The sequence below is a fragment of the Mytilus edulis genome, chromosome 5, assembly GCF_963676685.1.
Source record: "Mytilus edulis chromosome 5, xbMytEdul2.2, whole genome shotgun sequence".
NCBI lineage: Eukaryota > Metazoa > Mollusca > Bivalvia > Mytilida > Mytilidae > Mytilus > Mytilus edulis.
Genome location: NC_092348.1, coordinates 17,548,666 through 17,575,012, shown reverse-complemented (window position 1 = coordinate 17,575,012; position 26,347 = coordinate 17,548,666). Strand labels below are relative to the sequence as shown.

The 26,347-nt window shown below is 31.7% G+C and overlaps 2 protein-coding genes across 11 annotated transcripts in view; one reads left to right on the top strand and one right to left on the bottom strand.

The window, feature by feature from the left end:
- The window catches only part of LOC139523129 (vacuolar protein sorting-associated protein 4B-like), a 41,597-nt gene extending 28,483 nt beyond the window's left edge, over window positions 1-13,114 (top strand). For 7 of the 10 annotated variants that reach the window (XM_071316923.1, XM_071316916.1, XM_071316921.1 and 4 more), the window contains exons 7-12: window positions 3,310-3,428; window positions 6,600-6,821; window positions 9,019-9,150; window positions 10,110-10,197; window positions 10,973-11,113; window positions 11,477-13,114. In XM_071316923.1, the coding sequence (XP_071173024.1) occupies window positions 3,310-3,428; window positions 6,600-6,821; window positions 9,019-9,150; window positions 10,110-10,197; window positions 10,973-11,113; window positions 11,477-11,569 (795 nt within the window). In that variant the 3' untranslated portion in view covers window positions 11,570-13,114. Of the gene's footprint in view, window positions 1-3,309; window positions 3,429-5,363; window positions 5,586-6,599; window positions 6,822-9,018; window positions 9,151-10,109; window positions 10,198-10,820; window positions 10,926-10,972; window positions 11,114-11,476 lie in introns of those variants that run through there. The other 3 variants (XM_071316922.1, XM_071316925.1, XM_071316926.1) reach the window with 2 other exon arrangements.
- LOC139523130 (vacuolar protein sorting-associated protein 4B-like) lies at window positions 12,870-26,140 on the bottom strand. The gene is made up of 10 exons (XM_071316927.1): window positions 25,919-26,140; window positions 24,109-24,233; window positions 22,541-22,660; window positions 21,714-21,754; window positions 19,274-19,389; window positions 18,489-18,704; window positions 17,443-17,574; window positions 16,809-16,896; window positions 14,114-14,260; window positions 12,870-13,670 (listed from the first exon to the last, which is right to left on the bottom strand). The coding sequence occupies exons 2-10, from the start codon at window positions 24,188-24,190 to the stop codon at window positions 13,569-13,571; spliced, it is 1,044 nt and encodes a 347-aa protein (XP_071173028.1). The 5' UTR covers window positions 24,191-24,233; window positions 25,919-26,140; the 3' UTR covers window positions 12,870-13,568.
- Window positions 26,141-26,347: the final 207 nt, after the last annotated feature.

Here is a 26,347-nt window from a genome sequence, read left to right as displayed (position 1 = left end):
TCGAGGATGTCCTCATAAATTTGAAATGCATAAAATAGGATATGAGATTTTTGTAAAATAAATACTTTGAACAGTGTGCACTTTTTTCGATATGAAATTTTTGTGATTGTGTACTCAATCTCCATATTTTTTGGTCCTTCGTAATAATTAAACACACAAATACAGATACAAATCATGCACAAATAAAATCAGTAGTCTACACAAATATTAACAAAGGTCAATCACTATGAATTATGAAATCACTAATGGAACGAAACAGGTTCTGAAGGTCTATGATTAGGTCATCTGCTTTACATTAAATTATTATAAATTTATCATTTTTGTCTTAATCCTTTTATTTATTTTGATTAATGACTTTTTATTCTAACGATTCATTTAATCTCGGTCGGGTCATTTAAATTTGTTTTGTTTTTATGTCAGGTGAAATATGTTCAACACACTAACATTCCGCTTGGACAATCAACAAAGGTGTCACCATAAACATGTCAATTTAACTGTTATGCCAACAAGTATGTTCACTCAGCTTTAATCTCTTTTGAAAAGTGATTAGGTTAATTAAGAAATACATCCAATTTGAAAATTAACATTAGGTCTGCATATTTCGTAAATTTTTACTTTCTAACTTTGAGACATCGGGGTCAATCAACATTAGTTTTATATTGAAGAGACTATAAAATTTACTTGATTTAACTGAGTATTCGAATCAACCAAGTTCGACTCATCAGAGGTAATTATGCTTTGATCGAACGGGAACTTTACTGGGACCGAGATATTACTTCGACCCGTCTAAGTTTTCGACACAATGAGTTCAACACATCGAGGTTCAACTGTATTCCAACAATGGCTTTCACATTTTAATATTTTGTTTCTGAGGACAAAATTGAGGTAAAGCTTGACATTGATGATTTGCACTGCTGCTATTAAGGAGTTAAGGTCCTTGATTGATTGAAAATTTGCATTTTAAGTATGTTTCCCAGCATTAAGTTGGAAACTGTTCTAAGAATGCTTTTCAAACTTCAGTATGTTGTTACTGATACATAATTGAGGTCAAGTTCCATTTTGATAATTGTCACATTGGCTGTTCAGAGTTATTGCCCTTCATTGCTATAATAATGACACTAATAAGATTATATTGCGCATTTGTGGACTTTCGTAAGGCGTTTGATAAACTCAGTAGAAGAATTCTTATATACAAATTATTAAGAAATGGAGTAAGCACTAAATTTGTAGCTATGGTGAAATCTATATATTCGTCTGTGCAACTTTGTGTTAAATCTGGAGGTTTGCTGTCTGATTCATTTGAAAATCGGCTTGGTGTGAAACAAGGAGAACCGTTATCTCCTCTGTTATTTTTATTTTTCATAAACGATATAGTCAATGATTTGTCTATTGATGCAACTGATGATGTCGTAACTCTGAACGAATATTTGATATACCTAATTTTATTCGCAGACGATACCGTTTTGTTTGGGAAATCACCTGAAATTTTACAACAGTTACTTAATAAATTGTCAACATATGATATTGTTTATAATGGAATATTGAAGTAAACACTGAAAAAACCAAAGTGATTGTATTTAGAAATGGCTGGCAGCGGGTTAAGAATAATTTTTTCTATGACAACAACGAACTCCAAATAGTTGATTCATATGTTTACCTCGGAATATTACTGCATTCTAATGGCAAATTTCTACAAACAGAGAAACGTCTGGCTCAGCAAGGATCCAAGGCCTTATCAACACTAATGAATACTCTCAAAAGCGTTTACATTTCAACTGATCAATGTTGTATTTTATTTGACAGTATGGTTGGTTCCGTTCTTAGTTACGCATCAGAAATTTGGGGCTTTCATCGTGCTCGTGATATTGAATTAATTTTTAACCGTTTTTGTAGATTTCTTGTAAAGGTTGGTAAAAATGTACCTATTATTTTTCTATGTGGTGAACTTGGGCATTTGCCTATGTATGTTTCAAGGCGTATTAGAATTTTAAAATATTGGTTTCATATTTTATTGAAAAAACCAAGTGTTGTTTACGATGTTTACATGCTTCTGTATAAAGATGTTATTAATGGTAAAACAAATTGGGTTTCTTTTGTACGAGATTTATTGTCTAATCTTGGCCTGAACTTTTTGTGGATTTCACAGGATGTAACTAATGTAGTTTTTGATATTGTTAAAAAACGTATTACTGATCAATATTTACAAGAGTGGTCCACATCTTTATGTGATTGTGAAAAACTTTGCATGTATAGAAGAATCAAGACAAATTTTTGTCTTGAAAATTACTTAAATTTCTTTTGTGATGTTCGATTACTTACGAAACTACGTAGTGGGACACTTCAATTAAATATCGAAGTTGGTAGATATACCAATACGCCAAGAGAATTACGATTGTGTCTTTGTTGTAATATGAACGTTGTTGAAGACGAATATCATTTTGTTTTAGTTTGTCCTGTATACAGACCTGTAAGGTCACATTATTTACCAAAATACTTTTGTTCTTGGCCAAATATTTATAAACTGGATCAATTGTTAAAAGCTGTCAATAAAACTGTAACTATAAAATTATGTAATTATATTAAGGCAGCATGGAAAATGAGATGTCAAATTCTTACTTAACTTTGTACGATGTGTTGTTTTCTGCTGTTTATTTTCGTGTCATATATGTAATATATGTTTTGATTGCCATAGCATGTAAATGCTTTTTGCAAATAAATAAATTCAATGAATGTAATTAAAATCTGGTTTGGTGTCATTTTGTCTGACTCTTGTTATGAGTTCAGTTTGAATATTAATATTGTACATGTTGTAAATACAAAGTCTTTTAACAGGTTCAAATTCCTGATATTCTAAGAAAAGAAAGGGGAAAGATGCCAAAGGGATGTTCAAACTTAATTAAAAAACAAACTGACAATGCCATGGCAAGAAACGAAAAAAAACATCAAAAGACAAACAACAGAATAGTATACAAAACACATCATAAAAAACTAAAGACTGAGCAACATGAAGCCCACTTAAAACAGGGGTGATCGCATGTGCACCAGAATAGTTAGCAGATCCTGCTCTACAGGTGTCATTCAGAAATTTTAAAAATATTTGTTTCTCTTTTTTGGCATCAGTAAAACATAAAATGATTAACATTGAAATAGTCATGAATTAAAACAAATGTTGGCAATGCATTAATTATAGTTCAATAAGATAGCAAACAAACACACAATAATAACTAAATACATCTTAAACATGACATTTCTTTGAAATCATTGCTGTTCATAGTAATAACTAAAATTAGGGTTCTTTTATTTAAATAGGCTCCAGGTTCTGGGAAGACAATGATTGGGAAAGCTTTAGCTGGACAAAATCCTGATGTAGCTTACCTCAGAATAGTTTGTTCCGATTTAGTCTGTAAATACTTGGAACACCAAGAAAAGTAAGTATTCTAAAAATTAAAAAAATAATATCTATGTATAACATCATTACATGGTTGGTTATAGCAGTGATAGCTCCTGAAGGGCTTGATTGACGACTGATAGAATATTTGATTGATTGTTTAACATCATGTCAACACAAAACAAATTATTGTAGGACTTGTTTGAAATAAAAAAAAATGCAATTATTTCAAATCCAGTATCTATAACATGAATAAACAAGAATGTGTCTTTTACACGAATGCCCCACTCGCACTATCATTTTCTATGTTCAGTGGACCGTGAAATTGGGGTAAAATCTCTAATTTGGCATTAAAATTAGAAAGATCATATCATAGGGAACATGTGTACCAAGTTTGAAGTCGATTGGACTTCAACTTCATCAAAAACTACCTCGACCAAAAACTTTAACCTGAAGCGGGACAGACGGACGGACGGACGGACGAACGAACGGACGGACGGACGGACGCACAGACCAGAAAACATAATGCCCCTCTACTATCGTAGGTGGGGCATAAAAATTAAGATCTGGGACTCAAATGGCCAGGTTGCACAGAAAGGTTTAAAAAATGGAGAGTTGTTCTAAAATGAACATTTAAATATACGGAATTAACTAAAATGTAATAAATTCAGACAAAAATCTTTAAACAAATTCATAGTGAGTTTATTTAATGGAAAATGTATCAAGAGATAAATTATATTTTTTGTTTTGACAGAACTTGTGGTCCATAAACTGTTTTTGATGTAGATGCAATGCAGGGTAGACATATCTTTGTGTCAACAGTGTAATTAAGAAAGCAGCTCAATGTCCTCCTTGTTAATAGACATACTGTATTTTCATGCAAATAATTATTTTATTTTTTCCAAAGTGATCAATTTTAGCTGCTTAATGTTATCCTGGCATAATTCCTAATTTCATTAAAGCAACCTTACATTTAAAAAAATCAAAATACAACGGCACACACATGAAAATATTGTGTTTTATAGTGGATTCATTTAATTTTTATGGATTAAGAACAAATTGTAATTTTTGTGGATATTTAGTTTTGTGGTTTTACAAAGTTTGCATACAAATCTATACAAAATTTGTCTTTTGTTTGATTTTGTAGATTAGCTGTAATCATGAAATCCACAAACAGTGGTATCCCACCCAGTGTTTTGCATTTGCGCCGATCTGCATTTCATTTGCGCCGATTTTTTCTTTCATTTACGCCGATTTTTGTTTTCATTTGCGCCGATTTTATTACAGGTAAATTACAGGTGAATAGATATAAGAAGATGTGAGTGTCAATGAGAGAACTCTCCATCCAAGTCATGTTATTTTTCATTTATCATTATAGACCTCTTCCATTTGCCACTTGTACAAATGTAATGAATTGTCAATCACAACGTGTATATAACTGTTGTCCCCTGTTCACCACTGGGAGGTGGAAGAAGGCCTACAAGATACATCTCCAGACTTTTTTCCCTTGTTGACCGTATCCGTAGTTCTTTAGCATCTGTCTTTCGGACATTTACCACATGGTTATGCTCGATCTGTGTTTTGACAATAGAATCCGTGGTAACTCTGACTTTTGAGAACACTGACCTTCCGATATGTATGGCCCTCGATGATTAAAGAATTAACTTCTCGGTCCGTTTCAATGTGCAATATGACCATCAAGTTACAACGAAGTTCCAGAACAATATGAATCAAAATTAACTTAAACATGGATGAAAAACAATTATAACCAGATTTTACCAATGGTATAGCACAGTACACGTACAAGTTTTAACTTACCTGTAAATCTAATTAGGAGCAAATATAAAATCGGCGCAAATGAAAAAATGAAATTGGCGCCAATGAAAGAATGAAAATTTTCAAAATCGGCGCAAATGTCAAACGACCATCCCACCAATATTAATAAATCCACAAAATTTGAATGCTTATCTTTCAGATTAATTAAACAATTATTTAGAAAGGCTGGAGGGTTGAAACCATGCATTGTTTTCATAGAAGATTTTGATTGTTTATTTAATGAAGATGAATTAGTGATAAATCGTATAGTTCTGACAGAACTCATGGTTCATATACAGGGGATTGGTCTTGATAATGAAGACATTCATGTAATACTTAGTGCTATCAAACCTTGGACCATTCAAAGGAGTGTTTTGAGGAGGTATTCAACAGAACTTGTGGTACTCTAGTATGGCAATATTTTATGCTTCCTTTGTTAAAGGCATTTTTCATTGTTGCTTCAAATTACTCAAAGATTTTATGTGATTTTTATGATTTTTTTCTTGTTTTCTATCTGTATAGGAAGTTTACAATTCTTGGTTTTTAAGTGAAAGTTGACGTTTTGGAACTGTCTTATTAAAATTAACATGTAATAGATACAAAGGAAGTATATAATATATGTCATTGACACTGCAGCTTCAATAGGTTATATTTTATAAATTCTTCATCACTGGTTTAACCATAAATGCATGAATGATATTATAGAGCTCTTTCATTTTGAAAACTTCTGAATACAACAGCATAAAATTTATTCAAACTGAAATGGAATATCCCTAATTCATTCAAGTATTTTGAACAGGTGTTACATGTTGAGGAAGGATAATTTTCAAAACCAATCCTCCTGAATATTATATATGATATCTGCTTAATTATACCCTATTAAATCCTGTCCCTTGTTCATATATTTCTGAAATGGATTATTGATCAATCATGAAAAAAAATAATTTGTAGATCGGTAATATTGACTATCATTAATAATTATTATTACCAGTATTACATTTTTTTCAATTTTATGCTAAAAGCTGCTCTGTCACTCATTGCTTTGACGGTACTTCCAAGTGAAAGTTTTTATACTGTAATACTAATGAGCTGCAGTCAAGTCTTATACTTGTGTTACAAATGTTTTACTTATTTTACATCTGGTCTTCCTTGCTGACTTATTTTTTCTTCTCTACAATTATTGCTTGAATTTTAAGAAACAATTGTGTTCCTTAAACTTAATATGGTCAATGCCACAAAAAACTTTTTCAAATTACTTTTTTAGTTATGAATGACTCAATCTAACTGAATTATGTCAGTACAAAAGAACAGATAAGTCAAAAAGCAAGACAAGATACCTTACCTGATGAAAACATTGTCAGAAATTTTAAAATTAAAGTGTTTTTTGTATTTTCAGAATGGTGCAATATTTATTTAAAAGGGCCAAGAGTCAGAGTGGGCCATGTATTTTATTTTTAGATGACTTTGAACAATTGTTTGAATATGAGGAGACTGAAAATATTAGTATACCAAAAATTCAGACAGAACTTCTGTATCAAATTGATCACTGTGCAGAGAATGTTTATATAGTGGCAGGAACATTAAAACCTTGGATAATTCAGTCAACTTTTCTGAAAAGGTGATACATTATGCATGCTATTCATAAGATGCCACATAATATTATTTTTTTCGCTTCTTGCTGCCCTCTCTTCCCAACTAAAAAAAATTTAGCCATTTTCACCAAACTTCTTGTGAAATAAAAAGTTTGCAGTGGCTGATCCAGCAGGGGACATATAGGGGGTATAACTCCCCCTTTTTGATTGCAATTTTTTTTGTGCATATGTTTTTCACGATTTATATGTATTTTTAGCACAACATTGTCCAATTTTATATCTATAGAAATAAGATGGTGAGTGCCAATGAGACAACTCTCCATCCAAGTCACAATGTGTAAAAAGTAAACAACTATAGTGTCAAAATACCGCCTTCAACATGGAACCTTATAAATGTTTTATAGAATTAGGCCCCCCTTTTCAAAAATCCTAGGATCTGCCCCTGCTTTGAACAATTCAATATAAATTACACATACTTGTCAAATGCCCTTATTTTTGTGAGTTAGGCCTGTGATTTACCCCGTCACAATTGAGATTATTGTATGATCCCCAGAGAGGCACTGGCAGACAGATTTCCACTGAAAAGGCCTCTGAGGTTGACACATATAGGGCACAGCATTAAATAACATAACCATATTGAGAAATGTAAGACAAAATATTTTGTAATGAATTTTTCTTGAAGATTGAGTGTAAATCTGACAATGTTTTCATGATGATAGACATATACTCATTGATTAATTTATAGTGAACATATTATTAAAATTAGACATAGTGTATCAATCTTATTTTATCCTGTTTCTTCTCAATAAAACAACAAAATAATTTTCAAATTATGAATAAAACAACCATTTAAAGCCACAATTTGTTTACTCTTTCAATGGACTGAAATATACATCCCTAATATTTTATTAACTGTGCATTTGCATTCAGGTATTGCAGATCAAATTTATTCGTGCATAGTGTGTTAATTTACGTTTTTTGATTGAGTTAAGCCTTCCAATTAATATTTTATCATGTGGTTTTCTATGTTGTGATGTTATGCTATTGTTTCAGAAAAAGGGAGAAGGTTTGGTACCATTAAAACGTTTAATCCCGCTGCAAATGTTTGCACCTGTCCTTAGTCAGGAATCTGATGTACAGTAGTTGTCGTTTGTTTTTGTAATTTATACATGTTTCTCGTTTCTTGTTTTTTATATAGATTAGACCGTTGGTTTTCCCGTTTGAATGGTTTTACAGTAGTAGTTTTGGGGCGCTTTATAGCTTTTTGTTCGATGTGAGCCAAGGCTCCGTGTTGAAGGCCGTATATTGACCTATAATGCTTTACTTTATAAATTGTTATTTGGATGGAGAGTTGTCTCATTGGCACTCACATCACATTTTTCTTTATCTATTCGCACTTCATATCTATATCAATGGATTTTAAAAAGAGGCAGAAAATACCAAGGGGACATTTAAAACACATACATTAAAGAGAAACTGACAATGACAGGCAAAAAACAAAAAAAACTATGAAAAGACAAGCAAGTCCGCAAAACCTAATTAAACACTATATTAATTTTTCAATAATTTTTAATAGTATGTTAGAACAACTGGTCCAAAATGTTCCACAATTAAATCTAATGGAATGATGTCTAAAAGGCAAAACAAGCTTATTATGAACATTATCTGCAAAAAATTATCCATGAACAAAAATTCAATTTGAGAAAATGTAATCAACACTGAAAAAGGAATCTTTCATATAATAAATATAGAAAAGGACAATATTGTAAATTCAGAAATTATTGCGTGCATTTATTATTGTGATTTTTGAAGAATGGACAAAAAATGTAGGATTAATTATTGCGATTCCAGTAATATTTCCATATCAGATTTCAGAATGCTTGTTATAATTGCGATCCCTATCCAGTCCCATTATTCCCATTAATAAAAACCTCCCAATAATTTCTGAATTTAACAGTACTTCTCAGAATTCTGTCATTTTTAGAATTTTTGTGTCAGAAGTTTATTTTACGTAATTTCACATGTATACAAGGAGAGAGGATATATAAGTCCTTGAGACAGCAAACCCACTACACAAAAAGTCAGTTCTAATTTGAATTGGGAATTTGCTGGCTTTTTGAAAATGATGCAAACATTTGTATATAAATGAACTAGTCTACAATTGATATAAAACTTGTATATGGTATTAACAAAAAAAGCTTAAAAGATTAAATTATTATTTAGGTTAGATAAAAGAATGCTTGTGTCATTGCCAGATCAGGAAGCTAGAAGACAGATTTTTATTAAAAACGTAAAACCTCTTAAAAATGATGTGAAGGATGAGGACTACCTGATATTTGCTGATAAAACTGAAGGGTAAGTCTAATAGTATGTACATCTAGTCAAATAATTAACCAAAAACTATTTTACTTTTCAAGTCAAGTGTTTGTTTTGTTCACATGGCAGATTTCACTGTTGAGGATGGTCGCTACTCTTTAAAAATAACAAGCTTATTAAAAGACTTACAAATTGATAGTACTTGAATAAAGGAATGAAAAAGTGATGCTTGTTTTGGAGATATTAGCCATTTATATTTTGGCTGGAAATGATTATCTCTAGATTTTTCATAGATTTAACATTGGCACCTTTTATGGATTTTCAAATATGGCTTTTAAAACTATTATGCTATAACATGAGGAGAAAGTAAGGATTAGTGGGCAAAATTTGTATGCACTTCATTCATAAAACCAGAGGATTCTGAATATCCATCATAAATCAAAAAAAGAGTAGGGAACATCCTTAACTCATCTATGGCAATGCCCACAGCAAAGTTTTAAGACATACAAATTAAAGCCTACAAATTTTCTGTTCAGATCCATCTTGGAGAGATTAATCATATCACATAAGATGAAGGAAATATGACCCATATAACAGTTAAATGGCTATGGCTACAAATAAGTTTAAACGTTTTATTTCCATATTCAGTTTTAACACACTATAATAAGTAACTATACAAGTATGAGCAGTTATGGTCCTACACCCTGCCAATACTAACTTGCTGAAGACGAGGTATGTACAGCCAACCAGCAACATTTCCTTGATGCATATTTAGTTTAAAATATAAGATCTTTTTCAAAAGCTGTAGTTTGGGCAAACTTAAAAAGGGTTAACCTACCCAATTTTATCAATTCAGGGTATCTGTACTGTGTGTTGTTTCTCTTTGTTTATATCTGATTTAGATTTTTTTAAGAAACAATGTTGGTGGTTGATATGGTTTGTTGATTGGTCCAGTATTTTTAGAAATTCCTATTATAATTTTAATTTATAATTTCCAGATATACAGGGGCAGATATTTCTTCTATAGTAAGAGATGCTGCAATGGCACCTATACGCAAAATTCAAAATGCTACACACTTCAAAAAGGTAAGAAATATTGATGAATATGTACCCTAAAATTTCTCTGGCATAAAAAAAGGATATTAATTATTATGTTCAGCCTTTGAGGATAGGTACCCACATGATAAGTTAATGAACGTAAATGATGTCAAATCTTATGAAACCAATAGTTATTGTAATTTTGTGTAACAAATGATTTCTGGACTGAATTAATGCTAGGCGTTTACTTTACTACATTGCCGCATTTTTGCGCCTGTCCCAAGTCAGGAGCCTCTGGCCTTTGTTAGTCTTGTATTATTTTAATTTTAGTTTCTTGTGTACAATTTGGAAATTAGTATGGCGTTCATTATCACTGGACTAGTATATATTTGTTTAGGGGCCAGCTGAAGGACGCCTCCGGGTGCGGGAATTTCTCGCTACATTGAAGACCTGTTGGTGACCCTCTGCTGTTGTTTTTTATTTGGTCGGGTTGTTGTCTCTTTGACACATTCCCCATTTCCATTCTCAATTTTAGATGAAGTTAAGCAGAAAAATATAAAGAAAGTAAAAATTTGTAGAAGATGCAACCAATATAAATTTTGACCCCAAAATAAGTGTTGTTTCAAAATGACATTAACTTGAAGTTTTTGTATGTGTTTTTGTTTATATAGGTACAAGGACCTAGTTTGACTGATCCTGATGTTGTAGTAGATGACCTTTTGACCCCTTGTGTATTTGTTTATATAGGTACAAGGACAAAGTTTGACTGATCCTGGTGTTGTATTAGATGACCTTTTGAACCCTTGTGTATTTGTTTATATAGGTACAAGGACCAAGTTTGACTGATCCTGAAGTTGTAGTGGATGACCTTTTGACACCCTGTGCCTCACAAGACTCCATGGCTATAGAAATGTCCTGGTTTGATGTATCAGAAGATAAACTGTCAGAACCTACAGTAACAAATGTAAGTCTATCATAGTACATGTACTTACAATTTCTGTAATGTTATATTCTCAGTTGATTAAAAGTTTTGCAATGAAATTTTATTCATGAATCCTCAATTTTAAAGTAAAGGGTATTGATTGAGGTTGACTGTCCATCTGTTCTGAATGATAAATCACATAATGTGTATCTGGTTGCAGTCACAATGAGAGGAATTTGTGTTTTAAGTGATTTTTAAATATTATAAAAAGTAACATTACTTGATTGGCATCTTAATTGTTCTTTGGCTGAAAACCTAAATAACTTTACAAATAATTCTTAAAGATTGATAAGAGTAACATTTAGTACATGTTGAATAACACCTTTATTCTTTTTTTGCTTTCAGGATGATATATTGAAATCTTTGAATGGAACTAAACCATCAATAGATGAAGACTATCTGAAGAAATTAAATGACTTTGTAAAGACATGGGAGTGAATTGTCTTTTATAATAATATGTCATAGTTAATAAGTTATCAAATTATGGATTGATACTCAGTAAGAATCAATCGAACAAGCAATACCTCTACCCAAGGAATGAAGACAGTTAACATATGTAGCCAGTCATAGAAATTATTTCATTGAACCTTCCAAATAAGATAGTATTGTTTAAATGAAGTAAATTTACCATCCAAATTTAATTAGGTAATTTTATTGTTTTTTCATAATCCCAGTGTAATATGAATGTTACAAATAGAAAAACAAAAAGATCTTTATTTTTATTTTCAACCAACAATATAGTCACAGGTTTCCAAAGGAAACAAATTTACAAAAATGCTTGCCAATTAAAGTTATTGATTTGTTAGGAACTGTACTGTATGTCCTCAGCAAATAAAATGATAATTGAAATTGTTTTGCTGTAAAAAGAATGTTTAAAGGAATTCAAACCTATAACTACAACAGTTTTGTCTAATTTAAGATAAATGATTTACAGTATTGCATATTAAAACACATTTAATTCATAAAATATATCCAAGTATGAAGTAGACCTAAGACAGAAGTATTGGTTTATTTTTAATGAAAAGACAACTAGAATTGCACGTCAAAATGGACATAGTTTGATAAGAAATTATAGTGTAAGAAATTTTTCGTTTTATACAAGAACTATTCTACATCAACATTGTTACATTAGTAAATATGGAGATCAAGAAATGATAAGCTTCTTTAGAGCTAGTGCAAAACTATGAGATCTAAAATTCAACAGATTTGGACAAGAGAGGAAAATAAGTCTGATATGGTATGGCTTTATCTTTCAAATCTGCAAATCTTGTTAGTAAATGTAAATTATTTATTATATAACAAAACATAATGTATATACAATTTCAAACTTGAATTCTAAATGTATTATTTTATTCAACAATTCATTCAAGAAACCATCACCTCCAAAATCAATCCCAACCTTCCTTTTAATGAGCATTAATACTACTCATTTATATTTAATTTCTGTTATATTTGTAAATAGATTCAAAAATATAAAGTACTTTACCATTTGCATGTGATTTTCACACTTTGATAAGTCTGTTATGTATACAACTTGATTTTGCCTTTAAATATATAGTGTTCTAGCTAGGATTTCAGGGCAAAGGGGCACAGTATTTTGATGATGGACACTTTAGTGCTGTATCTTGACTGACAAGAGACGAATTGATTATGTTTTTAGATATAGAAAAATAAATGATTGAATAAAGTTATGTGTTTTTGCTGAATTTATAGTGTTGTAAAGAGATTTTTCGAACAGTTGCAAAGGGAACAGAGGAGTTGCACCCCTCTGTTTTGGGCTACATAGAACACTGTAATTTATGTTATTTAGTTATGAACTGATGTAGTTTTAATCAAATCAATGTATTCACTTTTTCTATGAAGCATGTATGTTATGTTTGTCAGCCTACTTTGTTATTTATTTTTCTATTATGTTGTTATTTATAAACCTTTATATAGCTTTGATAACATTTATATAATAAATTATATATCAACCAGTGAAAACCTTCTTTGTCAATTATAACTTTTATGATTTAATCGTGTGTTATATCATGTCTCAAGAAGTAAACTCTTGCCTTTAATCACAACAGTGTGGGGAAAAGTACCAAAGCCATGACCAATACATTAAGAAAGACAAAACAAAAATATATATTATAGATAAAAACATAACTGAAATTAAATCAAACTCTTAAATGCACTTGAATTTCGTACTTTTTTTTGCCTTTCTTCACTTTTTGAGATTCAAACATTACTGATGAGTCTTTTGTAGACAAAACGCTTGTCCGTCACAAATATGAATTTTTAATCCTGGTATCTATGATGAGTTTATTTAAATTGTTCCGTATTCTGCAGGCCATCATCGGATTTTGTAGATTTAATGTTTGATTGATTTGCAAGCATGTCATTTCAACTAAATGAAGATGTTAAAACTAATAAAACAAAACAACGCCATATATATTTATACTGGGGCGACAAAGTCTCTTGTGAATTCTTCTAGTTTCCTCAGATCATCTTCAGTTACTGTCGGTTTATAGTTGACTAGAGATTCAAGCATATCACCCTGAAACCAAATCATCATGTATGTCAGAATTTAAAGACGAAAAGGCAGTTGATAACTACAGATAATTAGATCGTCCTGTGATGCACATGTTTTGTTAACATTTTGATTATATGCCTACTGTAAGACCATCAACATCTCGAAGAATGATTTAATCTTTATTGGAATTTTCCAGTAGACATTGGATAGAACAATGATAATGTGACCGTGACAATGTGTGTATGTTTTCATATTTTCATAACAATTCTGCACATTTGTAAACTGCAGACACAAATAATTATTTAGGTAATTGGAAAATTGCTGCATTGCAAGGAGACCAGATAATTTGCTTTGTAAATGAGTTTGTATTAATACATTTCAAAACACATACAATGAAAATAGACAAGTATATTTATTAAAATATGTTCAGATGACTTGTTGATATAGAATCATTGAAATAAACTCACCATGGATACGTTCGTTTCAAACAATCTGTCTTTAGGCACATCTACCCAGCTCATTTTAATAGCTCCTTGCGCTTCCGAAGAACATGGGATCAAAAGGTGATTCATTGTATCGCTTACCAATGGGTCCTTATTACACACCTCTTCAACCTATAAATGTATAAAAAAAAAAACCAGTTTATTTATCTTCATTTAATAGAAACTAACTAAATGAAAATGACGATAATCAAACCGATATATCAGAAATAAACTGACAACGCCCAGGCCAAAAAAAAAGACAAACAAGAGTAGACAAAGCACAACTTATAAAAAGACTGGGCAACATGAACCCTCCAAAAATCGGGCATATCTTAGATGCTCTGGTTACCTTTTGTGCAAACAGGAGATATGTTATATTTTGGGCAGTGTTTTTTTATACGACCGCAAAAAAAAATTGCGGCGGTATATTGGTATGACGTTGGTGTCGTCGTCGTGGTCCGAAGACACATTGGTTTTCGCACTATAACTTCAGTTTAAGTAAATAGAAATCTATGAAATTTAAACACAAGGTTTATGACCACAAAAGGAAGGTTGGGATTGATTTTGGGAGTTTTTTTCCCAACAATTTAGGAATTAGGGGCCAAAAAAAGGGCCCAAATAAGCATTTTTCTTGGTTTTTGCACAATAACTTTAGTATAAGTAAATAAAAATATGTGAAATTTAAACACAAGGTTTATGACCATAAAAGGAAGGTTGAGATTGATTTGGGGAGTTTTGGTCCCAACAGTTTAGGAATAAGAGGCCCAAAGGGTTCAAAATTAAACTTTGTTTGATTTCATCAAAAATTGAATAATTGGGGTTCTTTGATATTCCGAATCTTACTGTGTATATAGATTCTTAATTTTTGGTCCCGTTTTTAAATTGGTCTACATTAAGGTCCAAAGGGTCCAAAATTAAACTTAGTTTGATTTTAACAAAAATTCAATTCTTGGGGTTCTTTGATATGCTGATCTAAAGATGTACTTAGATTTTTGATTATGGGCCAAGTTTTCAAGTTGGTCCAAATCGGGTCCAAAATTAAACTTTGTTTGATTTCAACAAAAATTGAATTCTTGGGGTTCTTTGATATGCTGATCTAAACATGTACTTAGATTTTTGAATATGGGCCCAGTTTTCAAGTTGATCCAAATCGGGTCCAAAATTAAACTTTGTTTGATTTCAACAAAAATTGAATTTTTGGGGTTCTTTGATATGCTGAATCTAAACATGTACTTAGATTTTTGATTATGGACCCATTTTTCAAGTTGGTCCAAATCGGGGTCAAATTCAACTTTGTTTGATTTCAACAAAAGTTGAATTCTTGGGGTTCTTTGATATGCTGAATCTAAACGTGTACTTAGATTTTTGATTATGGACCCAGTTTTCATGTTAGTCCAAATCGGGGTCCAAAATTAACTTTGTTTGATATCAACACAAATGTAATCCTTGGAGTTCTATGATATCCTGAATCTAAACATGTATTTAGATTTTTAATTATAGGCCCAGTTTTCAAGTTGGTCCAAATCGGGTTCCAAAATTAAACTTTGTTTGATTTCAACAAAAATTCAATATATTGGGTTCTTTGATATATGCTGAATCTAACCATGTATTTAGATTTTGGATATTGGACCATAATAGGTAAATGTCCAATTTAATTTTTTTTTAAGTTTTTAAGTTTAAGTTCTTAGACCACATTTATTCTGTGTCAGAAACCTATGTTGTGTCAACTATTTAATCACAATCCAAATTCAGAGCTGTATCAAGCTTGAATGTTGTGTCCATACTTGCCCCAAGTGTTCAGGGTTAGAACTCTGCGGTCGTATAAAGATGCACCCTGCGGACCATCTGGTTTTTGCCTGCTCCGTGAATCACATTTAAAAATATGTTACAAGAGCAAAGTGTGCATATTAGAATTTATATTCTAATTAGAAAGAATGAAAAAATGTTATGAGCAGTAAAATTATATAAAGTGATTTTACCATTGATAATTCGTGTCACCACATCGGTGTCAATTTTTTGGAATTTTGGTGTAACCTATAACTGTTAAAACTACAAAATGCATGTCTTATAATCAAGTATTCCAAACACCCAACCCACAACACAATTTAGGAGAAATGAGCAATATCGATCCAGAAAGTTGTGCTATGCACGTGAATCATTCGAGATTCACATGGATTTAAATGCACGTGATATTTACCTGTATGTGAGCCTTTCTCTTCTACACAAGGCTAACCAGTAGACCTAACACCAAATATTTGACCAATAAAATCAACGACGAAATTACCATAAATTGAAGAAAAAAAACAATAATTGGAAAATTGTGTTAAATCCTACGGAGTCTATCTTTGGCCTGAGGTAGAAAAACATCGGTGTTACGATTTGTTTTAACATTCATTTGCAGAACATAACAGAATCGAGGAATTCTTGTTAAGAAAATCTGGACATCTGCTGGTGATACATTCGGGACGTACACCTGCAATGCCTTTCTGATAAGTCTTCCAGATTCAATTATCTCGACAAAGTTTGTGTTTACAGGTAAAAGTAAAATCACGAAATGCCGCACTCTGAGGAAAATTCTGTCCTTAAAGAAATGGCAACACATCAAACGTATGGATAACAACGGTCATATTCCTGACTTGGTACACGAACTGCGTGAAACTTTCTCTAAATATACATTTACCTTTCTGAAATGTGTTGCAGTCTGTAATTTTCGAACAGGGACCATCAAAGCCTCTTTCACAACGACTGGTATGTCATATCCAGAAAATCTGCACATTATGAACAAATTACATTTGAATAAGGAATCGATAAATTATTACATTTTATTAACCATTAATCAATAAACATTCTTTAACGTTCAACTGCATTTAATTGATATTATATTATTTAGGATTTTTGGTGTTTCTTAAACTAATACTATCTGTAGGTTATATGATCTTCTTATTTATAAGGGCGTTGCGTTTCTAGTCTGAACATAAATACAATTATCAGCAGTCCATTTTTGTGCTTATTTGAAAATATTGATAACATATGATTTTTATGCAAATAATGATTTCTAGAATCAGCAATACGATTAGATATGATGTTTGTGTGCTTCAACACTTTTGCTTTATTAGTGTCTCCATTTCAACTTTCCGTCACACTCTTTGGGCGGATTACCCGGCGCTTTGATATTCCTCACAATGAAGATGTTTGATCTTTTTAACATTTCTTTTTGCATACTACATGCATCAAAGAGAATGTACAGTCAGCCAAAATATTTACTATTTATAATAATTACAATGCCTCGGAGTTTTGTTTCAATTTGAACCTACCCATTTGTTCTTTTTCCTAATTCTGTGAAGTCTTCCTCTGCTAGAGAGTGAACAGCATTGCGTAAGTGTATTTTAAATATTTCAGATCTGACCGAGGCTTCTGGTAACGGGATGCATATTCTCTTCTCGAATCTAAAAATCATTATATTAATGCATGTATTATTTTTCAAATCCGATTTTTTTTTTATGTCGAACCAAATAAATCTTGGATCAACAAATGTATAAGAAAATTAATACAATTTACTAGCAAATCTTCCGAGACGAAACGTATTTTTCTAGTGTGGCAGTTAAAATTTGACACAACATGAAATTAGTTTTATATAGATATGACAAGTAGAGAATGTTAAAGTGAAGAAAATTGAGAGGTTAAGCTAGCTATAAATCCAGGTTTAATCCAACATTTTTCTGCATTTGGAAATGCTCGTACCATGTCAGAAACATTACAGTTGCTTTCCATCCGTTTCATGTGTTTGAGTTTTTGGTTTTGCCATTTGATTAGCAATTCCCGTCTTTAATTTTCATCTAAGTTCGGTATTTGTACTATTTTATTAAAAGATAACGTAAATTGCTGTGATTTGCAATTGAGCAAGGTATATATATATATATATATATATATATATACATCAGCGTAGGTCATCTGATGTTGAGGTAATACAACTAATAATACTATACAACCTAACTGTTAACAAAACTTTGAATTTTTGAAATACTAAGGCTTTTCTACCTGATGATTAGATTACCATAGCTGTATTTGGCAAAACATTTAGGAATTTTTGGTCCTCAATGCTCTTCACCTTCTTACTTTATTTAGCCTTTTTAACTTTTTTTCATTCGAGCGTCACTGAGTCTTTTGTAGACGAAACGCGCGTCTGGCGTAAATATAAAATTGCACTCCTGATATCTATGATGAGTTTATTTACTTGTCTGTCGCAATTCAAGAATTTTCCGAATTTCGAACGACTAGTTCATAAGATGTAATTTCATTTAGAAAAATGCAATAATTTTGAAATATTTGACATGCGCTAAACAATTGGACTTTGAGATACCTTTTGCGAGTAGTCGCGTCTAACATCCAGGGTGTATTTGTAGCTCCTAATACCTGCACGTTTTTATTTTCACCACCCATCTGGATTAGGAATTCCGTTTTTACTCTCCTTAATGATTCATATTCACTACAATCCCCACATAAAGCATCAACTTCATCAATAAAGATTATACTATTTTTGTGTTCCCTTGCTGTAGTAAATAATGTTTGAAGTAATCTGAAAATCATAAAATTCATAAAACGCCTTACATTTACCCAACCAACTCATAAATTGGTACAGTTATCGTCGGTGCAATTGTAGTTCACCAGTCAAATCGTTCACCTTTTGAATTATTTTTTCAAAAACAAAAGTATATTCAAATTTATTTTTTCATTCTGCAGATTTGAATATACAATATCTTATAAGACAAGAAAAACAAATGCAAATAGTCACAACTTTCAGTTAACATCTTCGAATGTTATTGATCCCCAAAAATAAATTAATGTGTCAGCATTGGTGTCAGAGTAAGTTATTATTTTCCAGGGCAAATTGTATTTACCACGCTTTTATGGGGTAAGTGTTTTGTGTTTTGTTCTTTGTCCTTTTATATTTAGTTTTTTGGTCATGTTTATATATGCCTTTCTGTTTAAAATCTTGATATTCTACTTTGTTTCTCCTAGTATATATAAAAAAATGCGTTTCATTTGAAGTATGTTTGTTTTCCTAAAATAACAGGTCTTTAAAAAAAAAACATTTTGCTCAAGCATTAAAAGTTTATTTGAAAGAATATCCGCTTCGGCCCTTACTTTTCACCGTCTGACCATTTAGATGATATCTTGCGTGACGACACATAAAAGAAGGATGTATTGGTAGTCTCCGTGGCTAATGCTTTGGTGAGATCGGATTTGCCAGTACCTGGTGGCTGAAATAAATTAAGAAGAGGTAATGTTGAAAAATGTAAAAATGTTTATCTGAAAGCACAGGAAAATATTAGCACCAACGGAAGGTAATTCTGTGGTGTATTAAAGAAATACGACAGTTGTTCTCCATTCGTTTGATGTGTTTTATCATTTGATTCTGTCATTTGATAAGGAACTTTCCGTTTTGAATTTTCCTCGAAGTTCAGTATATTTGTGATTTTATTTTTTTATTCAAAGTCATAAGAAACGAGTGACCGGTGAAAAATGATGTTATTTCAATTCTTGAACCAATGCATACAAACATCATAAACTTAGTCTTCTGTGCACGATTTTATCAATTTTTTCGCCTAAATTTCGTATATAATCGTCAATTTTTTGTCAATCGGTCAGTGTTGTTGTGAAAACATGGCAGGTAATTAAAGTTCGTGTTTTGAAGCCGAAGTTTAACAATTGTAACCCCTGTTTGTCAACAACCAACAAAAAGTATGGACATTGAGCACGTGGTTAACATGTACAATCAGATAATAGTTTATTTTAAGGACATCCATGCGTATTGCGATCACCGGATTTTTACGAGATGGGTCACATTGAGGTCACTTTGCATACGAAAAATATATCGGGGAATTGCTTCCTGGACGGAAGCAATGCATATGAAGTAAACTTCTTCTAAATATGAACAAATTTAAGAATTTTCTCCAGAAACTGGGCTACAAACTAAACCAGAGGGGAAACACATCACCTTATGAGAGAAAAACAACAAAATGACAGAAACACTGAAACAAACGCCAATATACAGAGAAACGGACTATTTGATAAAAACTGCCATATTCATGACTTGGTGCAGGATATTAAGAGGTAATTTGAACCTGGTTTTATTGCTAGCCAAAGCTCATAGACTTAAACGTAACTGTTTAATCAGATGTTTTGTATATAATTATCTAAAAAATCAAGTTAATTAATATGAAATTAATTTAAAATTGCTTTGAAATATCTAAATTAATTCTACGTACATTTTACATGAAGCTTATTTACATGAATTTCAAATTTCATGTTTTAGAAATGGTTATACATTTGTTATACATTTGTTCCTTTTTGTTGTATTAGCATGCCAACATTTTATACATCTTTTGAATCGAGTACCACTAAGACGATATGTTGTCAAGGGGCATCTGTTGCAGTCAAAATAGTACCGTTTGATGTTTTACCAATCGACTTGAATATCATAAAAACTAATTAAATATTTAAAAAAGTAATTCAAGAGTGTTTATTTTCTAATGTGGACTTTACATTGCTTTGCAATTCGACAAAGAAAAGAAAGATATCTGTTTTAAAATTAGGATTCCAACCCTAATTATGAAAGCGCCATTATCGAAAAGCTTTAATTTGTGTTCAGTTGTTGTGTAATTAAAATATTTTCCTCCTATAAGACATGTTGACATGACTTTTAATCGATATGGTTTCAATTGTGAGTTCACTGTTGCCACATATTTAGTTTTTTTTAATAGTTAGGATGTTTTACTAAAAATATAAATAACCTCAGCTCATCTAAGCTTTTTGAATATTGGGTCCAAAATGTTTTTTCATTTTGTTTGGAATATTTAACTTTTTTATTCTATCGTCCCTCATGAATTTGCATACAAAATGAAAGTCTTAAGTCGGTTTCTAAAAAAAATGAGTAAGATTGATCGTAAGTATTTAATTGTTAATGACTTGACCTATGATCAGTCTTAGTCGTAAGTTTTTTTTTGTGATGTACAAAATTGTAAGACTTGTATATCTATGAGTGTATAGTCATATATGCACCTTTTGATTTTGATATTTGATCCAGACTTGTAATAACTCTACAATTCTCGGAGTTTCAAATGCCAGTTACAAAATTTTAGAAAAAGGTTTGCTGGTCATCATTTTCAGACGAAAACATTCTCCCCTTACTTATAAATATACGTTTGGGATTTCTCATCACGTTATTTGGTTGTTGTATTGCCATTCAAAAATTAATCAAATTGTTATCAAAGATACTAGGATTATAATTGCATACGCCAGATGTGCGTTTCGTCTACGTTAGACTCATCATTGACGCTCAGATCAAAATAGTTGTAAATTCAAACAAGTACAAATATGAAAGCATTTGAGGGCCCAAAATTTCAAAATGTTGTGCCAAATACGACTGAGGTAATCTATTCCTGGGATAAGAAAATACTTAGTTTTTGGAAAAATTCAAAGTTTTGTAACAGGAAATTTAAAAAAAAAATTGTTTTCAGTTAAAAAAAAAAAGAAAATGTTACTATGAATAAAAGACATATTTTTCGTTTAAGGGAATACATACCCCATATAGCAGTATTCCTTGCCAAGGACGTCCTTTTCTTCCTAAAATAAAGCAAGTTTTCATATTATAATCTACAATCAAAAACTAAACAACTGTATGTGTATCTTTACATATGATCTGCATCCTACATGTTTATATTTCTCAATGCTGCTTTACAAATGTGGATTGTTGGCTTATTTTTAACTTTCATATACTTACTTATGTTATGTGTAACATATGTATCTAATTCATTACATTATTTCAAACACAGATCTGTTTGGCACAGTTTATAAATGTAGCCTGGATTTATTTGTCTGTCGTTGTCGTCCTTATTCTTCGTACAAATAGACAAGGTGGAGTCGATAGCTAAACGATATCACATGAGCATGAGGCGCGAACCCAAACTTTACTAGATCGGAATTTTAAAGTAGATATTCATTAGTTTTTCAACTATTTATTTTCTTATTTAAAATGTCTTTACACATAAAACATCACGATAACAGCAGTTTATGCATGCGACTTGACTTAATCCTCTTCATTCCTTGTGAAACATAGGACTTTATGCATGCAAATCTCTTCTTCTTTTCATTTTCACACTTTAAAATGAGTTATGCTATGACTCGTTTACACGCTACATCTCGGTAAAACAAATAGAAACAGGAAAAGAGGATCACGCCTAAAACGCCTTTGATTATAATGGTTGGTAAAAAAATTCATACTTATCAGTTTAACGTTTTTTTTATTTTGCATCGGATGTTATTCAAAAGTTATTTCAGATAACATCTAGATGACAGTGACTTGATCATGCTCGTCTCATTTTCCCACTATGAATAAAAGTAAATACATACCGGAAAACAAATCTGGATATTTGAGAGGTAAAACAACACCTTCTATCAATGTCTTTTTTGCTGAATCTAATCCAGCAACATTATCCCAGGACACATTAGGTCTTTCCATTAAAATAGCATCTGCAAAAGGAACAATATTTACATTCAAATCGAAAATGGCATCTTTTATGTTTATAAGATTAGTTCGAGGGTGATCAACTCATCCATTTTTTTTTTAAGTTGTAACACAATTACCATGTTTAAAGATAGTTTCAAAAAGGGTCACATGCGAAGAATCTCATCGTTTGTCAATGCGGTGTACCTGAAATCAGTTTCATCGCATTTTGATTAGCGTAAAAGCTTTAGCTACATTCATGCATTTGCCAGTCTTATAAATCTGTTTTTGTTAGCCCGAAAACCAGTCTAATTTTTGCTTGATTTGCATGATATCTGACTGTCATCTGGGTCTCAATTTTATTTCTCCTGTGACAAGTTTTAATTTACGGACATTCTTGTTGGGCATGAAAAGAAGCTGGAAAAAATGAAAGGTTTGAGGAAGTGTTAATTGAATCTATCATATTGAACTAAACATAAAGAATACCACAAATACATATGATCTTCATGTCTGGACTAAAACGTAGAGATCATCTTTCTAATGTTCGGTAAAAATTTAACTAAAATGGAAAATTTCCTATTGAGTACTTCCAATTGTCTGTAAACAGATTCCTGCACTGCATGTATATAAAGTACATTTGGTGAAGTGGTTAGTGCATCGGACTAATAACAAAAAGGTTCCTGGTTCGATTCCCGTTCCGGGATGAAATTTTCAGGGAATGAATTTTCGGCTCTCTCTTGACACCATTTGCGAGTATGGTCTTGAGGAAACGATGATAGTCCGTCGGAAGGGGACGATACATGGCTGACCTGTGTTAAGAGAGTCATATCTCTTGGACGTTAAAGACACCCTTGTAGATTTCGAAAAAGAGTAGGTTAATGCCGCTACAAGGCAGCACTCGCACCCGCAAAGTGGAAAGGAATTATAATAAGTTGCAAAAACTTGCTTCCCAATCCACTATAAATAAATATCTTTAGACTAAGGTACATTTTTTTCCAGGCCGAAAAAAATATTTTAAGACTTTACGTTTCTTGTCGATCATATTTTCTTGGTATATGATTGCTTCTTACCAGGAGGTTTTTAAACAATTACTTGAAATCAATGTTTTCAAACAGTCAAGTTATTGACAGCCCTTCGGATTTCATGACTAAATTGACCATACTGGAATATAAATACTACAATAACCAAGTATATGCTTTACTTTTCATATCCACAACTTTGTTCTCTTTGTGCATTGACTTTAACATCACCAGGTTTATATTTGAAAGGGTGTGTTTTACTCATTTAACGATGAATATGCATACTTGGTATATAATCCTCCTCCTATTTCACCTCTATTTAGATATCTGATTTAATTTCTGTAAATACTTTTTTGGGAGCTTCTTGAAAACAAGAAGAGGCGCTTATGCTCAAACAGTTATGAACATCTTAAGTATGACATATCGTTTTTGTACTGATGACGAGTTCCACTCACCAGACATTTGGTCATTTAAGATGTTTTCCCCTGTTGGCTCTGTTGAATTGACATCGCTTTTCTCCATTGTTTTCTCTGTCATGGCTCTTCATGTAAAACCAAAAACCATGCTAATATGTATGTAACTACAAATAAGTATGATAAAACTATAGCATATCTTAGATTATAATATATAAGTAGGAAATATATAGTTCTCAACAATTTGTTTGTGGTATTTTTTAATTCAAAGAAGAAGCGTGCATTAAGAACATTTCATATAAATTATTCATAATGAGACATTATTCTGTGATAGTTTATTCAAAGTAGACCAAAGATGTTTTCATTATCAAACGATTGCATGGTAACGATAATTGATATGAGCAATGCATTCTTCTATTTTGTGCACTTCTGTTTCTCAAACCACACCTCTTTTTGGGAGAAATAGAATATTCATAGATAATTAATTTTGTTTACATACTGATTCCTAGTTCTGATCTGTAGGTTACATCTCATTAGGGCAATAATTTGGGAATGTTACCAGTATTATGAGAATACCTATCTATCATTATTATTCATAGTCGATCATAGAGTAAGGGCACGTCCTCGCAATCTTGAAGCTCTTATTCAGGCAAGACACTGCCCTTTGGCGGCATTTTGAAGAACAAACCAAACCCAGTTACACAGAAACATTTTGAATATTTATGCGATTTACATGTATTATTATAATTGTCGCCTTTAATTTTTCCGTATATCTTGTTCATCCGTTTTATCCGGTACGCTTCCGTTAGGTGTCCGGTTTTGCGGTACTCGTCCGTTGGATGTACGTTCGACATCCGTTCTGTCCGTTACGTTTCCGTTTCTCGTACGTTGCATATCCGTTGTGTGTACGTTATGCATTCGTCACGCGTCCGTTTTATTTGGTCAGTACATCAACGGACTCCTAACGGATAACAATTTTATCAACGGACAACTTTTATTTTCATCCGTTAGGCTTCCGTTCGTGCTATCCGGTAAGGTGTGACCGAGGCTTTAGGCATCCGTTTGAGCTATCCGTAAGGTGTGACCGAGGTTTAAAACATAAAACAGTGCCGTGTTCATTGCAATCTTTTCTTGATAACTATAACTTTATTTCAATTCTGGATATTAGTTTACATCATTTTTTCGCATAAATGTATAAACTGATTATATTTGTACAAATAAACACTAGTTTAATAAATATGAATATTTATGCCTTGTCTACTTGAATACATAAGATACATAAAATTTATATAAACAACTGAGGAAAAACTACTCAAAACCAAGGATTAAAATGTACATGCATGGATATGAACCGATAAAAAAAATCAATAAATGATACCATATTATTTTGTTATAAATAATTAAAAATAGCAATGTTTTGTTCATTGTGTTTTCTTAGTTTAAACTCAATATATATACTTCGCCGGGATATAGCCTTTTTGTGATGATGCAGCGTAAAGCGATCACCAATCAATCCATCAATCATTATATATTCCAGCTGTATTGAAATTTTGTACGTTAGAAGCTGGTGTCGTCTAAATTTAAAAACTCCACATGCACGTCCAGTGACGCTCGAATGAAATAATCTGAAGAGGCTATAGTACAGAGTTAAAAAGCATTGAGAACCCAAAGTTCCGAAAGATACTTCAAGAAAATCTACTTATTAGAAGGAAGTTCCTTCATATTTCGGAGAGAAAAAAAATATAAAGACTTTTTACTATGACTATATAATTAATAACTTTAGTCGTGACATATCACAGCAGAAGTGCTGATTACTGGACAGGTGATATAACAATCTATACTCACAACATACCTTTATTAACAAAAATATTATAATCCTTCTTGTTTACAAAAACATTGTATTCATTTAGAGAACCCGGTAGTAACTATCGCCATGTATTTTTTATGGACACATCACCAACATATTCGGTAAAACTGATGTTGTAAATCTATTAGGGGCTTCTGGTTTGAAATCTTACAACTGAGCTTGGGAAGTTTCATGCATTAGACATGTTAGACATGTTAGATCAATCGATACAATTTTGTTTCGAGTCACATGAAGGATCACGTGATTCACTTAAAATAGATATTACTTATTGGCATTATTTCAGTCATTTAAATTCTTTATAATATTCGTATTTAAGAATTATGTCAATCTCATTTGGGATCACATGATATTTGTTGAATCATATGACGTTTGCAGTAATTAGTCTAGAAACTGTCTCATGTTCATGAAACAAAC